Source organism: Crocodylus siamensis, chromosome 2, assembly GCF_052110815.1.
Source record: "Crocodylus siamensis isolate JL-2025a chromosome 2, ASM5211081v1, whole genome shotgun sequence".
NCBI lineage: Eukaryota > Metazoa > Chordata > Crocodylia > Crocodylidae > Crocodylus > Crocodylus siamensis.
In genome coordinates this window covers 49,821,405-49,838,507 of record NC_143396.1, presented here as the reverse complement: position 1 = coordinate 49,838,507, position 17,103 = coordinate 49,821,405, and the positions used below count along the sequence as shown (strand labels likewise).

Here is a 17,103-nt window from a genome sequence, read left to right as displayed (position 1 = left end):
AGAAGCAAAGGCCAGCTTGCTTTAATATTAATGAAGTTAAAGGACCAGGAACAGCAGCCTCAAGCTTCAGCAGGGGAAATTTAGGTTACAGATCAGGAATACCTTTCTGACTATGAAAGCATTGGAACAGGCTCCCTAGAGAAACAATGGACTCTCCATCCTTGGAAGTTTTCAAGAGCTGGTTAAGCAGACACTTGACTGAACAGTCTTGTCAGGAATGATTCTGCCTTGAACAGGGGGCTGGAATGGATGATTTTGTGAGGTCCTGTCTAGCCCTACGTTCCTATGATCCTCAAGCATTCTAAACAATAAAAAAAATAGAAGTATGGTTTTGTAAAATTTTTCATGACATCACTTTAAATATCCTGCCTGATTTCTTTGGAATCTGTAAATGGTTACCCCTTAATCTAGGTTAATTCTACAAGTAGGTAGTAACATTGCTGCAGAATCAATGCTGTTATAGGATTTTTCTTCTTGTGGCAATTGGCATCAAAGTGTAATAGTACTCCAGGGGCAACAAACAGAGTAATAAGGACAGTGTTTATATATTTTAAATGCTAATATTAAAAACTCTAAAAGCAGCAATGGAAGCTCACTTCTATAACACGCTAATTTCTTTATAGATTTAGCAAGTAAATGGTTGCTTTAAATTACATTAAATTGTAGATAAAACGGACATATTGTTCAAGTTATTTCAGGATGTCCCTTTCCCTCATAAGTCTGATGCCAACTGCCATTGTTAATAGCCTAATACAAGACAAAATTAATTTGAAAGTTTTATGTTAGCCAGGCCTGAATACTCATGTTTATAAATTCAGTCATCAACATTTTCAGGGTGTGAACAGAAAAAAAAAAAAAAAATAATAAGTGCAGGTTAAAAGTCCTGATCCCAATATATTCCATGTTCAGGACCAATGAAAGATAGGAATCTCTGATTTACTGTTTACTATTATTCCAACTCTCAGGTTTGAATGGCCTTGAACTACTCATCTCAAACACTAGTTTCCCGCTTTATCTGCTCAATAGACAGATTTTATACGGTCAAAATCCTCATCTTACCTTACAACAGGGTCACTTTCCAGTAACTCAGTTAGTCGCTGTACATGCTCAGGTTGGATGGACCGTCCCAAAAGGGCTTCTGTGTTCGTGTAGATGAGAAATGCTGAAACGGCTCCTAACAAAGATCCTATCCCTAGAGACCCCATGCTGTCATAGTAAGAATTGCCTAAACAAGACATACCCACAGTCAGACTTATCAAATATTTCTAAAAGAGGCAAAAACATAAATCCTAAATACTGAAAGGTATCTAGCATTATTACTACTATTTCTCAGAGCACATGTTGGTAACCCTGCCCTTTATTTCTGACAGACAAGATAAATGGAAACAATGCTCCAATGGACACAGAACAAGCCTTACATGCCTCACCTTTCCCTACCATACAATTTACAAATTCATAGCCCATTTCACTGGGCACTCAGATTCCAGGGCATGGACATGACAAAAAAAAGTGCATCAGCACCAATCAAAACAACAAGTCACTTGCTATGCCATTTAGAAGGTAAAGTTACTTTACTCATTAAAAGGACAGATACAAATTAATTAAATCAATCAGTTTGAAATGGGAGAAAAAATTAAGTGAACTTTTATTTATTTATTTTTTTAAATCTTATTTTCCTTTAAAAATATGCAAGCAATAAATCTATCTTCAGCCTGAAACAGTAATGCATTCTGGATTTTTAAATGCCCATTTTAATGGGCATTTTAAAAAATTAAAACAAAAATTGTATATATTTTAATTTTATATTTTGTATGAGGAGCACTATATAGTAAACTATTTCATGCATGAGTCAAAGACAAAAGAAAAAAGTTTCGAATAACTGAGTACACAGCCAGCTCTAGAAAACTGTGTCCACTTGCAGGCAAAAGACACTGTCCCCTTTTTTTCCAAGTTACAAAGTCTGACATAGGAACCACAGCATAGTACTCTGAACATAACTAGCCCATTACATAGCTTATCTCTACAATTCTTGTGCAGAACAATTTTTAGGGTCACTGAATATGTCACTGTACACAGAATACTTATCTCCTGAATTTGAAGACTATTTGAGCAGCTGAATATCTTTGGCACTAATTAAATGTCTGCCCTGATTCTCCAAAGCTGCTCCACTTTCTGGATGAAGGGAAAAGAATCTCATCCTTAAATCCTATCCTTACGTACAGTAGAGCAGCTAACGGTCCAACAATGAGGCTGTGGGTACCATCCCAGTATGGAATCATACTTTCACACTAAAGTGGACAATTTACATATACAAGTGATAGAAGCCTTTATCTTTTTTTAAGATATATTTTTTCAAGAAAGAGCATCTATTAGAACTTGTCTAATTTAAGCTAGGTAAAATGGTAGCAATACCTATCCTATAAAACATGCATTTTTGCAATGCTATAGCTCCACCAGTAACAGGTTCTGTGGAGAAAAGGAAAGACTGTTCAACTATTTCCTAGTTGCACGTATCTTAAACTGATTAGATCTAAAATCAGATTACTGATTAGTATAAACTCTGGAAACTTGCCACAATGAAGTCTCTCCAAAGAGGCAGAGACAGATTTTCATTAAATATACAGTTAAAAATTCAGATTCATCAGTTTTGACTGACACAGATTTTAATACGAACTTTTTTACTGTAATATGAAATGTAACTGAACGATACCTGAGAAACAGTATTATTGAAGGAACTGGCTAAGAAGCAGAAATACGTATAATCTTGGTGGCAGTGCTTTGCATAAAAACAAGTAGCATGGTATTTGTTGGCCATAAATCATACATTTTATAAGTAATGAATAGATTATTTTAAAAATTGAAAAATGTCTGCTGTCAAATCTGGGGGGGGGGGGGGAGTTCTTTTTTCACCAACAGACTCTTCCTTTTCTTTTTTTCCTTTTTCTTTTCTTAAGAGGTCAGAACATAGTGAGAAATCCAATAACCCAAACGAGACAGATTCTTGCAGCAATCAAGACATATACATTTAGTACAATAAAAATAAGACAAATAGGTTTACTGATCTCATGTATGCAAAACATGAATGTTATCTCATATACAAATCAGCCTCAGGTTAAGATAGCATTTACCTGTAAAAGAAGTCAGACCCATGCAAGTAGCAGCTATCGCTACACCCAAAACTGCGGCAGCATCCTCCATTAACACTACGTTTGTACTGGGATCGCAACTCTGTATGACTGAACATGTAATAAAAATGACATTGATGTTGACATTTTAGCTTGCCCCATCATTTATCCAAGTGTAGACACAGACAAATGTAAAGGCTTCTACAGTCATATTTTACAACCCCTTTCATAAAAACAAAAAATATGCCCTATACCTATTACGGAAACTTCCCCAAAAGATCTTAATGGGAGATTTATCCTTAAACCCAACTATTTTGCTACTCAGGTATTTAAGTATCATCAAATAAGCCAATAAGATTTTATCCAAATTTGTGAAACAAACTTGTTATTATACAACATATCATCGTGAGACATGTGAAGCAAGAGAAAATAGTTAGCTACATATTCACATTGTTGTGGAAATACCACTAATAAATCCTATTTTAAATATGGCGCATACTTTACTGAGATAAGGACACGTACCATATTGATAAAATGAGAGACCTTTGGCTCGGGCACTTCTTCGAATTTCATTTATAGCAACAAGAAGAGTAGCTGAAACAAAAGTAATATAGTCACTGGAAATGGTTAGAGGCAAAATGACATTTATGGTTATGATCTAGAGAGGGGGAAGAGAGGCTAAAACTCTTGCTCAAAAGTCACAGCAAAAATAATTATAGCTCTTCTGCTGACTATACAAGCAAAAATTCTTTTAGCAGATTATGCACATAAAAGGGTAAACATGTTAAACAAATGCAGTAGCTTTTATCCAAAAGAGAGCAAGTTAAAGTTAAAATATTAAAACGAGATCTGAAGAATTTAAAAATTAAGTGTTATATTTCAAGTGTGTCAAAATACAAAATATTTAGGAATTTTAATTCTGTATCTATATGCCACAAAATATTTTTTTTAAATCTAACAAATATCCATACACTTGCATGCAATAGGTCACCAATAAAGCATATGGCAATCAGTATTTTGAATGGTGGTAAAGTAATATCTTTATGTACTAGTCTCTCCGAACACAACAACATACTGTTGAAATTTCACAGTACCAAAAAGCTCACTGTGCATTTTTCTCAGATTAGTTCCAGACATTCTATATGTATTCTCCAGTATACACAATTAATATAACCCAAGAAAACAGAAAATGATAATACTTTTTTTCCTTTTGAAGGACAATAAAGCAAAAAACCCTACTAATTAGCACACAAGTAAACTGAACTCAGCAAGTCTTCCTGAATATCTAGCAATGCCACTATTAGCAACATAGCTCAAAATTGTTCAGTTCTGGAATTAAAAGTTGAACTGACTCCCAACCCTGCATTATCAGTTTAAAAATTCCATGACACTGCATACCTCCTTCAGACACCAGCGATCCTGCTAAGATGCAATAAGCCTATAAAAGTGCGGGGGAAGAAGGGGAAAAAAGACACTTTAATGAAGTACTAAACTCACAGGTGCATGAATACTTTAAATTTCAAAATATCCACAATCATCTCATGTACAAGAATGATTTTACCCACGACAACAATGCATCCACCTCTAGCTGCAGGACAGCAGCTGACAAAGAGCCAAGTTACAATATACTGAACAATACAAGAAGAGTGGAAAGAAGTGCTATCTGAGGACCGACATCAGGACAGCCCCAAATGCTCATAAAGCAGATTAAACTGTTATCAGTGTTAAAGCAAAGCAGACAGAAACTTGGCTTTTCTGTTTCATCCTGAACAGCCTCCCAAGGAAACCGTAAATTCTACAGAACGTACTACCTCAGATGGTTGGATTAACCCTGCTGAAATTTAAAACTGACTTTGGGATTCAGGAAGCCTAGATATTTCAGATTGTAGGGTTATATTACATTAAGCCATACTTGCCACGCAAGGTTATAAATATTAAAACGAGATCAACTTACCCAAAGAAGAGATTCTATGGGCTGAGGATGAAGTAAACCTATAATTCCATGATACCAGGAAAGTCCTGCACCCATCATGAAAATGCCGACTCCGCTAATTAGGGAAGCAATATAACGCATGTTGGTGAAGCCATATCTAGGCAGGAACAAAAAAATAGTTTAGAAAACAAGATACCTGCAACTTTACAATTATATTCAAACAAATCTGACAAGAAAGGAGAAAAGTAGGTGTCTTGATGACTGGCTGCAATAGAGCTGAATATCTAAATTAAAGCACAGTCACTAAAATAAAAATCTAACCAAAGAATACAGCAACCTTATACATTGTTTCTTAAATATATGTGCCAAGTTGCTTGAATACCATTTAAGTTTAGGGTTTGTTTGTTTTTTAATCCTCTTCCCTACATAAGCTAGTCACATTTAGTTGCATTCATTCAGTATTATGTACCTCAGCTACTAATTAAATTATGTTTTTCAAAATGCATTCAAGTATTTAATGAACAGGACAGCATTTACACTGCCTTGCAGTGTTGCTTTTAATTGGAATATTTAGCCTTTATGTGAAGCTGGTCTCCACATTTCATTTCCTTTAAAATTAATACAAAAAAAAAAAAAAAAAAAAAAACAACTTACTAATGTTATTTTAATAGTTCAGCTGACTGTGAACCTCCAACAATTTTCAGTTTGAAGCATTTTTGCCAATAATTAAAATGGCATTTTAATACACCACTGTACTATATACCACTCCCACTGTAAATATGACTACCAGCACTGCAAAAATGATAATAGTGTAGACTATAGGAACCATCAGGGAAATGGAGAGGAGTGGCAGAAAGGAAAAAGAAATGAAGGTTAAAGTCTGGCAAGTGTAAGCTTAAATAAGACAACTAAGCTGATGCTATACCAAATTCTTGATTGAAGACCATCTTGTTCAATTTGGTGAACAAATGTTAGATTGACAGATATTTTAACAATTTGGAAGGAAATGGATTATCTTCATTGACTGGTTGATAGACACATTTTTATAGCATCAACCTAAACCTATATCAGAAAAGTTACAGCTTCAAACTTTCACTAGGCTATAAAAATTGACATTTATATTAGTAAAAGGGTAATTAAAATGAAGACTAATGTGTTTAAGCCAAGAACCTCTTGTTACATCACATCTGAAATGGAGCATTTCCTTGCTGAAAACTCTGTTTTCAAGGTGAAAAAGTAGTATTTTATTACTTTTGGCTAAATCCTGCTGTTCATGCAGGAAAGCAAGAATGTAGTACTATATATCTATTGGTATACATCTACTACTACATATAGTGGAGGGGTGGGGGGGAAGAACAGAACCCATAAAACTCTCCTTAAAATAAAAGGACACTGAAGTAATGAAAATAAAAAATACACACTTTGTACTCTGTAAAATTATAAGCTAATATGTCAAAGTGAAATTCCCTAAAAGCCATAAGATTTTATAATTCTTGACTTTGGCAGAAATCCCTTTCTTTTTATTCTTATTTTATAGTAAATGTAGAAACCATTCGTTTCAGATTAGAAAAATGAAAATTTTAGTTTTCCTTCAGTAACGTTTTATCTAAATATATTCAAATTCTGCTGATTAATAGAGTGGAACAAAACCAGAAACAAAACGGGCGTGTCTATATGTTCATTAATGCACAGTGGTTACTGTGCATTTAATTTAGTACTTGTCTAAAAGTACTAAATTAAGTGCACAGTAACCAAAGTTACTGCACAGTAGCACCAAATGCCTTTTTAGTGACACTACTGCACAGAAGCCCAATAATACTACGCAGTACCATATTAGCACTGTTCATAATGTAATGTGCTACTGCACAGGGTTATTAGAATACTACACAGTTAGCATCTTATATAGAGGTGCCCAGTGCAATTTATCTCATTTTATTTAAATTTGTGATTCTCAACCAGTGTGCCAAAACACACTGGGGTGCCTTGATGTCCTTTTGAGGGTGCTGCAGTGTCACACAATGTTAGTACTTTTTGGTGTGCAAACATTTTTCACAAGAGATTTCCAACAGGAATCCAGTGTTAAACACACTGCCTTGCTGTGGTCTTTCTGAGTTCTTTGCAACAGAAAAAATTGCTGGTGTCTTCCATAATCAAAAAAGGAATGTAAACTTAGGCGCTAGCATTTTCTGAAGGATCTCAAGTCTAACAGAGTATTCCTAAAATCTAATGAAGGCTGCCTTGAGCCTAAAAAGTTTGATAACCAATAATTTAAATACTCTATTTCTCAAACATATTTGTTGTACACAAGTAATAGGAAGTGATTTTAAGCCTGAATATGATATTTGAAACTTAATTATTTACTCCAGAAGCTTACGGATGACTAGAGTCTGGTGTCCTTGCAGACTGACTGATGCCCAGTGCTAGTAAAGCCTGTATAAAGAAAAAGGGAGGGGAAAAAGTCAGTAGAAAAAAATATTACTGAGTCTCTGGAGTTCTAGCTTAAAAGGAGATTCAAGCTTGTTGTTTTGTTCAAGAAACAAAACAACATTAGCTCAAAACAGTAATTGCACACGAAATACCCACTCTCAGACAGGACAATGTCACCCAAAAAGAATTCACCTAAATCATTTTAGTTCTAGCTGTAAGAAGTTTAAAGCAATTTAAACAGAAGTTAAAGGTTTATTTAATATAACAACGAATATTTTTAAAATCTCTCCACTTCAATTTAAAAATCAGGGAATAGAGGATATACAAGTTAAATATATCTGCTATAAACAGAAATTATGCATGAACGATACACAAATACAGTAATTGCCATTACATTTAATGTAATCTGAAGTGAAAATATCCTGTATTTCCACTTCAACTTCTTAACTGTACATTTAGCATTAAGGATTGTCCAACCTAGAAAATATATGTTAGTATTTCCTACATCTTGAAAATCTGATTGTATAAAAGAATTGATACATTGTAATACCATTAGACACGTATTAAATTCCAGTAATGCAATCCTTTATAAATCCAGGCCCTTATCCTCCAAGGATTAAGCATGTACTTTAAAAAACACATCAACCTAAACATGTTAAGAAGCTTATGTATGTGCTTAAGTCCCTGCAGTGTGCTTTATCAATATATACAAGCTCACTTAGAAATATTTGAGAAGACGCCTGTTATTATATACAAGTTTCCCCTTACTTTATGCTGTACATGCGTTCCTGGAAAACAGCACATAACTCAAATTCACGTAAAGGGAATCCACTTTACAATGTAACAAATAGGGATATGTTCCAAGACCTTGACTGTAGTGACCCCAGACCCATTTCTACCACTTTTACAAGGTAATTTTGGTACTCAAAAACAGCAGACGGTACACACAAACCCAGGGTGGTGGTGAATGTTACCATAATAGGGATGGCAACTAAAGAAACATGTATCGCAGACAATGAGCGAGGAGCACAGATCCATACAGGAGTCTATATTTTTGTGTGAGTCACTCCTACAATGCAGCTGACTGCAGGCTTCCACCACACTGATCACACAAGTAAGTTTACCTCACATATAATTAATTTTTGGTATAAAAAGGGTCATCACATAAGCGCGAATTTGCACATACAAAACCCAAATAAAGCAAGGTTACTTTTCTTTATCATTTCTGAACTGAAGTCAGAAGTGACCTGTTGCATGTACATTGGATAATAATACATAAAAGTCACACTGTCAAATGTGATTACCCTATTACTTGACCTCCTCTGATGAACTTATCAGTAAGACCTCATTTATAAGACAGTTTCCACATGTTTATTAAATATCTTTAAGCTGGTAGTATCAGTCCCCTCACTGTTCAGTTGGAACAAGTAAACAACTATGCAAGGTTCTGTCTGGAAGAACAGGAAACAGAACACTGACGGTACATACTATGCTGCCCCTTTCCAGAGAGATGCAGCACATGTTGCAAAGCTTGAGAAGATGAATATAACATTTTTTTTTTTTTTAAATCTCCCCAACCACAAAGTTGCTTTAGTTCATGAAAACCTCACTTTAGAGGTAGCCCATGAACTCCGTTGACCAGAACTGTTAGTGTTCCAGCCACTCCCATTAGGTATGCCTTCCTATCTCCAAGTTCTTGTCCCCTTTGCTGCAGCCCCAGGTTTAAGGCAGAGCTTCACACACTAGTGCTATACTACCTCTGCCTTGGGAGAATGTTACGATAAATAGCGGTGTGTGGCATCACTCTGTAGCAGCTAATGCATGTACAGGGTAATAGCTATAGTGGTAGAAGTTTGTACTGTTTATCTAAAGCTTTTCTTGGATTCAAAACTTGTTAATGACCCAGATAGAAACAAAGCATGGGATCTAACATTATGAAACAGAACTTATGCAACTGCTTTTGAAACAGAAGAACATAAAACTTATGCAATTCTTCAAATGTTATTTGTTAAAGGTGTTGATGTGGGAAAGTCAAACCACCACAAGTTTGGAAATGCCAGATCTCTAGTTACCCAGGAGAACTTAATTTCTCCCACCTAACGTGCATTATGATGCAGTCTTTAACTGGACAATTGCATATTATTTGTTCTACATGACCACACCATTGGCAATGAATGAAGCATAAAGGTGCAACAGAATGGAGGATGCTCTTGTATCTGGTACATCAGATACCTGGCTTCCTTTACCGTTTCAAACACCAACTTCCTAGGTAGATACGCAAAATCATTACAATATGTTTGCATAAAGTAGGCATATTCAGTTGCATAGGCAACCTGAATTCTGTGCACTTGACTAACAGCTTTATTTAACATCTTTGTATATTATTTTACTTGGCAACTTGAGTTAAAACACAACAAAAACAAGTGTTTATTTCATAAAGCATGGTTGACACTATGGGGCATTCATAATTTAAAAAGGAAAAATAACTAAAAGGTATTAAAATATTCAGGATTGCCTTAATATCTTAAATGTATGTAAACAAAAACTACAACAGCACGAACTTCAACTAAGCCAAACTTTACTAGTTAAAAACAAACAGGGTTACAAAATTTCCAGCTGCAACCAGTTCAAAAATTTTAGGCTAGAGTGTTAATAAGAATTCAACAATTCTGTTATTAAAGTGGTCTGTCAAATAAATGATATTGATACAGAAAACGAAAATAAAAGATCAGAATTACTAGAGCAGTGGGGACCAACCTTTTTGGCAGGTGTGCCACAAACTAACCCATACTGTCCCATACAATCCCCTCCCCCTGCCTGTTCTGCTGCTTTGCTTTCTGCAGTATCTGCTGCAGTGCTGCCTCGTAAAATTTATTTACTAATGAAGTAACTGAAGCATGAAAACACACCCTACATTTCCCAGGTGTGAAAACAGTCCAAGTTCCTTTGACTGACAAGGGCTGGCAAAGTTGGAATGGCTCCTGAATGTAAAAAACCTAAGCTGTTCTTAAGTGTTAGCTGCTACTATACTTACTAAGAAAAAGCATGCAAAGCTTAGAAATTAATAAAAAGTGTCTCCTGAAGCTTGAAGAAGCAAAAATAATTGCAATATGAAATGGATTAGATCCTGTGAACCAGCCATTCAAAACAGAGATTCTATTTACAGTCTAAACTGAAAACTAAAGATATTTTAAAAGCTTCAAATTCTGGTCTCCAGCCTCACACCAATGTTAGTGTTATATTATAAAAATGCCCTTAAACAAAGCACTCTGCCACCTGACCCAGGTCTCAAAATGATAACAAACAAAAGGCTACTTCACTTTGCTGATTCCCAAGGCTACTTGTAAGGAACCCTATCATTTTTTTTGCTTAACTAGTTACCGCCAGGATTCAGCCAACCTTCTCTGAGTAGAGAGCATCATCTATTAATACAACTGCAGAAAAACTGTTTTCTCAATGATTTTAGTTAGTTTTCAAAAAGCTAAATCATGGCAACAAAATAACTACTCACCTGGTTGCAAGTGTCTGCTAAAGAATGTATAGCTTCCGAAAACATGCTTGCAGAACCAGTATAAACCCAAGCAAGTAGTTTGAAGAAGAAATTCAACCCATTTCTAGGAGGGAAGAGAAGAAAAGCAGGAGTTTGTAACATTATAATAAAATTAACATTTGTTGTTTAAAATACTATGAAACTTATTTTTGTATAACCTTGTGTTATCCATCAGAAAGAAAGAAATTCAACTAGAAGCCAGTTTGATGATTAGTACTTGTAGTCAAGGTACCTACATTTTTAAAATATTTTCTGCATTGAAATATTTTCAATTGAATAAAAAGGTATAAAAAGATTCAATTAGTTTGAGCAACATATATTTTCTTTAAATAATTCTAGCTCATAAAATATACTTGTAACTTCAGAACAGATTTGTCTGAGGGGCAAGGATATTTGTTATATCTTTTAATGGACCAACTGCATAGTTGGAAGAGCTACTGAACAAGCTTTTAGGCTTCATAAGTCCTTCCTCAGGTTTAACACCAACCTCAAGAGAGTTTCCATCAAAATCCTTGCCACTCAGATGTTTCCTGGACCATTACAGCTACAAAACTCCAATTCCTCTATCTTCACTTTCAAGACACTGCCCAATGCTTTTGCAGTTTATAAATATTTCAGGGGGATTTTTGCCCCCTCAGCAGAGCAGCATAAGCTTCAAAACTGGTTCTCCCATTTTATTCTGCGTTTTCTATACGGTCCCACTCAATTCTAGCATAGCATCCTCTGATCCCCAAGTCCAATTCAAATCCATGCAAACAAAGAAGTACAGAAAAGGGGGAGGTCATTAAATTAGAAAGAAGATACAATCTCCATTGATTTTTCTTTTGGCTGTCCTTTCTTTAATCTGTTTCCAAATTACAATCTCACAGAGCAGGCCAAAAGTACATATCTGTGTCTTGTACAGACCAGGAAACTGCCTGAGTTTCTTAAACTTGATTATAAGACTAGACAAGCATCTTTCTGAAAGACATTCTCTAATTCAACCACTAGCTGCCCAAGTTACTGAATTAAATTTTACATGTGACACAGGAAATCAGACTAGAGCAGGAGTGTCCAACTCACCCAGGCCCCCAAGCCAGTTCCAGACCATAGGGTTCCTCAATGAGCCATATGTGGTACACAAGGAGCCTAAATGGGCTGTATGCAAGCCATGCAGCTGTAGCAGAACAAGCAGCACGGTAAGCCGGGCAGAGCAGGGCAATGCAGCCATCACTTGCATTCCTTCCCCTCTCCCTTCCTCCCAAACAAGATCCAGCTCTGTAAGCAGGGAATTCAGCAGCAGGCCACTCATTCCACCCCTAAATTCCCAGCTCTTCTAACAGTCCTGAAGCTGGCTGGCTCCTGGGCTATATCTTTGGTTTTGCCCCAAACTGGAGTATCATCATTGTCTCTCTAACCTTAAGTAGGTCCTGCCTAGAATAAAGACTGCTCAATATTAGACCTCTGTTAGTCTGGTGGGGTTTTATTTAAAAAACACATTAATGAAATGTTATAGTTGTGATTTAATAAATAGCCAAAAAGCTGAAAAATAAAAATCCTTATGCAGACACAAATTTGTTTCTTATTTAGGAATGCATTTATTACTGAATAAGTTATTAATCTTAAGGCTGTCCCTCAGGATCATAAAAGGTTCACATCACTATTATTTAAGCCCCAATTTGCAATCTTTTCTATAACGCTTTCTATCCACGGATCTCAATGTGCTTTACAAACTTTATTTTAGCCTCGTAACATCCCTTGAGATACTTCCCTTGGGAAGTATTATATATATTTCCCAAACAAGAAAATACACACAGGTTAGTGAACAGCTCAGAGTCACTGTAGCAAAACTAAACAAAATCTCAGTCCTCTGGCTTTAATTACAAAACTGCTCTTCTCATCCAAAGTACAGTGTGGCTTTAGCACAGATGAATAATACAAAAATTGCTGTGGAACTCAAGATGACATTTTCCTGACTCAGATTTTAAGTATCAAGTCACAAGAGTATACTCCCATGTTGATTTAAAAGGAGCTTAAACAAGTCATCCAGCTATGCTGTTTCTGACATCCTACAGTGTCACAGAGGGTATATGTAGCTGAGTGGCATTTGACTTCAACCCCCATTCCAAGTTTGTGTTTACTGTGAGAAAAAAAACTTCTGTAATCAAATTGAACAGTGCTGAAGTTAAGGTGCAAGGGCCAAACAACTTACAATGCCCAAGGGGAAAAAAATGGAGAAACTCAAAGAGCTACACAACAAAGGGCTGAATAAAACTCTGGGAGAATACAGATCTGTCAAGCTGTTTCTTTGGATGGCAAATTTAGATACTCGTACACTTGGCAGAAAATAGGTAGCTAATAAAATCATTTTTAAACTACCTGTTTTCTATCAAGTGTACGAGTATCTAAATTTGCTCCTGGAATTGTATTCAGTTCTTTGTTGTGTAGCTCTGAGGACAGATTTTTAAAAAGTGCATCTTTTTAAAAATAAATTTATTCAAGAATAAGTCTCCAACTGTGACAAGCTATGTTAAGACCTAAACTTACAATAGTCTTTTAAATTAATAAGAGATATATAAATATTCAGACCACAGTACAGGCAGCCCCTGCTTAACGCTGTTTTGCTTAGTGCTGTTTCACTATTTAAAATTGATACCCAATTCCACTTAGCACTCAGCAAGTTTTGTTATAACGTTCACAGTCGCCATCTTGGGTCAAAGACTTTCAGTTTTGCTTAAACACTCGGTTTTTCAGAAACCAATTAAGAGCACTAAGTGGGGTTGCCTGTACATTTTAACTGCTTTAAAAAAAATCCAGTGAAGTGAGGGAAGCGACCAATTAAATATGTGCAGCCAGAATACACTGAAGTGATAAATCTAGGTTTTGGACAACTGTAGCCCCTTCTGCAAGTGCAGCAGAAATATTTTCTTTAGCTCAATTTATTGTTTAATTTAGTTCAATAACTAGCTCATTCAAAGTTGAGCAACGAAACAAACTGAAACACGAAAGCTTAAATAAAGTGTACAAAAAGCTAAAATTTACTAGTTTTAACGTCCTGAAAATAATAACCAGAGACAAAAAACAGTTCAAACCATTAACTTCAGAGACTACTTCCCGTTTAAATTAAAAAGTTGCCTTTGAATTTAAAATGTTTTGAGAAACATTTTTCTTACGCATCTAACCAATGAGTATTTTTAATGCTGATGTTCTAGTTTCCATCCAAATGATACATGTACAAAAAAAGAAACAAACAAACACACACACACCCTAATCAAGCAGCAAATACAAAGAAAAGTAAATTAGTATTTTCTAACAGTAAAACTTGGAAGTTAAGTATCTGAATAAATGCATGCTTAAAATTACAGATGGTGCATCTTTCCAGCGGGCAAAACCAAAAATACTATCAAATTTAGTGTATTGGTTACCTGTGGTTCAAGTCAACATTTTTCATTAGTTACCACTCATTATTATTATTTTAGAATAACTAAAAAATACAAATTCAATGCAAGATTAAATAATTTAAAACAAAGTTTATTGCTTGTTGATTTAACTTATTTATGTTAACTGTGATAAATCAATTGCCTCAATAGAAAGGCACACATTTTAAGAAAAATAAGGGACTGCAACATTGGTTTTCACTTTATAAACTTCTCTCAACAATTTAAACCCCCACAGAAAACTATAAAAAGTACACAATATGACTGAAGTCAAGCTCACATAGATTAATAATGCATTTGAACATTATTAAAAGAACTGCATATTTCTGTGCTACATCTGAAAATGACTGATCACATTTCTTTTGATCTTTCTTATATTCACTTTTAGAAAAAGAAGACACATGATAAATTTCATCTGGATTGGTAAATTTTTGGAAAAAAGTTATCATGCAAACCCCTACAAATTTATCTTTGAGACATGCCATCTCAAACATAACAATGTTAGCATGACAATATAATAATCTTTATGAAGCATGACCATGAAAAATGTATATCCTTAATATCTATTCTTCTTTATTTGGGAAATATTGGTTTTCTTCCTGTATTTTTTAAAATGAAGCTTTAAACAAAAGCCATATTCCTGTGTTTTAGAAGTAAAACAATTTAGGAACCAGCTACATTTAACAGAGTCCTGTACCCCTGGACTGGAAGCTCTAGGCTGATATGCAAGCCCATGATAAAAAAAAATAAAATAAAATAAAAAATATCTACCAGGAGCCCAGAAGGAAAAGTATTTGTGAAAAAACCAACCATATCTTTTTCAGGGGTGTGCAACAGTTGGCTTTTCTGTAAAAAAATCACAATCTACATCTATCTATGTATAGCTTGCCCCCAAATACTTTAGATACAGTGGGCACATCTACACATGCGCCCGACTGTGCAATAACCACCGGTACAGTGCAGTCCCAGCACCGCATGGGTCATTTCTGATGTTACAGCACAGTAGCAATGAGCTAGTACCCTTGTTGCTACTGTGCAGTAGCGGCAGCATCATCATTTGTGCTAGCCAATGCTACAATCGCCATAGCAACGAGCTACATTACCATAGCTCGCCACCACAGCAACATAACGTCTCATGTAGATATGCCCACAGAGATCTAGGCTAATCCCATGCAGAAGGCTATACCTCTGCATGGCTGAAGAGGAGAATTATCTCCACAACGACCACCAAGCTGCCAGGAATCTCTCTCTAGTATGGAGCTCTAATCTGCAAAGGAGTACACAGAGTCAGGAATTCAGCAGATAACAAAACATTTGTGGTTATGCTCACTTCTAAGTTAGAAAGTCAGGATCTCTGCATGGATCTCCAATATGGAAAAGCAGGAAGGAAGCAATACTAGGTAAACCATTTTTCTAGCCATTCTAGAGCAGTGGTCTCCAGAGTGGGGTGCGCAAGACAATCCACTGGGGTGCAGGAAGAAAATATTAGAACTTCTATTTATATTTATATAAATATACATGTATTGGGGGGTGCATGCTCAAAAATTTTTTTACTGATAGGGGTGAACGATCAAGACAGTTTGGAGATCACTGTTCTAAAGCACACACTCACGGAGTGGTTACCGTATAGTGAACAAGAAACTTTAGACAGAGTGGGTAACTATATAATCCATTAAGAGACAGGGAATGGTCATTCACAAATTAAATGACTTACTGCCCTTTTCCCCCCAAACATATGAAGAGAAGGGCTATAAGAAAACTCCATGAGCTATTTCCCCTGAAATTAGGCTCTCTCTGTAGGTCTGGTATGTTGTGCTCTTTCATAGTATCTATGAAAATTTATATTTTTTGGAAATAAATTCATTTTTTCTTCAAATAAGATTCACTTGGTATTACCAAAGCATATCTTCTGGCATTCCTCCTCTAGAAGGGCTCTTCTGCAAGTCTTTTATGTTACAAGCCTCCTTGCTTTTTCAACTGGATACTAGTAATAGTTTTCAGACAAGTTTTCCAGTGAAATTTAACTCAATTTTTTATAAAACATTGGGGTGGGGTGGAAGAAATGGACGAGACGCGCAACAAAGCCTTCCTTATGAAAAATTCAACACTTCCATATTACCCGATAGGGTCTTTGAGAAACCCACCAAGTGTGCAGAAGCATTTTTTCTGCCAACTTAAAATTCTCGCACACAAGTAACAATGTGTTTCTAAACACAAAAAGAACCTCATGTATGGTACAGAATATATGAAAGAGAACAAGCTAGATGTGTCCAACTTTGCAGTCCCTCTTCAAAAATTTTGGTTGCTATTTCAAGTATTACTTCTGTGGCTGACCAACTTCAAAAAGACTAGCCATTCTTTGATCAAGGATGGAACAAATCTCTCTGATCTCCACATAAAAAGAGAAGGCACTTGTAAAAAAGAAAGTAACCTGCTTACCAATACATTGCAACTATATTTGTACATTCCAATTGATATCCGATTTAGCACACGAGATTAGCCTATTCAAACTCCTATTTCATTACATGATTTCTTTAGTAGAATTTTGCTAAAACTAGGAAAAATCATTAGAGATTACATGAAATGAAAAACACGTTTTAACATGAGGATACACTACCATGAAATGTATCACTTATTTTGAATACGTTTATG

General features: G+C 35.5%; 1 protein-coding gene across 5 annotated transcripts in view; it reads right to left on the bottom strand.

Moving 5' to 3' along the window:
- Positions 1 to 17,103, bottom strand: part of SLC30A9 (solute carrier family 30 member 9) — a 76,764-nt gene that overhangs the window by 23,389 nt on the left and 36,272 nt on the right. For all 5 annotated transcript variants that reach the window (XM_090035848.1, XM_090035845.1, XM_090035846.1 and 2 more), the window contains 7 exons: positions 10,997 to 11,099; positions 7,433 to 7,488; positions 5,080 to 5,215; positions 4,524 to 4,563; positions 3,648 to 3,719; positions 3,129 to 3,236; positions 1,060 to 1,225 (listed from right to left, as the gene is read on the bottom strand). In XM_090035848.1, the coding sequence (XP_089891974.1) occupies positions 1,060 to 1,225; positions 3,129 to 3,236; positions 3,648 to 3,719; positions 4,524 to 4,563; positions 5,080 to 5,215; positions 7,433 to 7,488; positions 10,997 to 11,099 (681 nt within the window). The remainder of the gene's footprint in view (positions 1 to 1,059; positions 1,226 to 3,128; positions 3,237 to 3,647; positions 3,720 to 4,523; positions 4,564 to 5,079; positions 5,216 to 7,432; positions 7,489 to 10,996; positions 11,100 to 17,103) is intronic.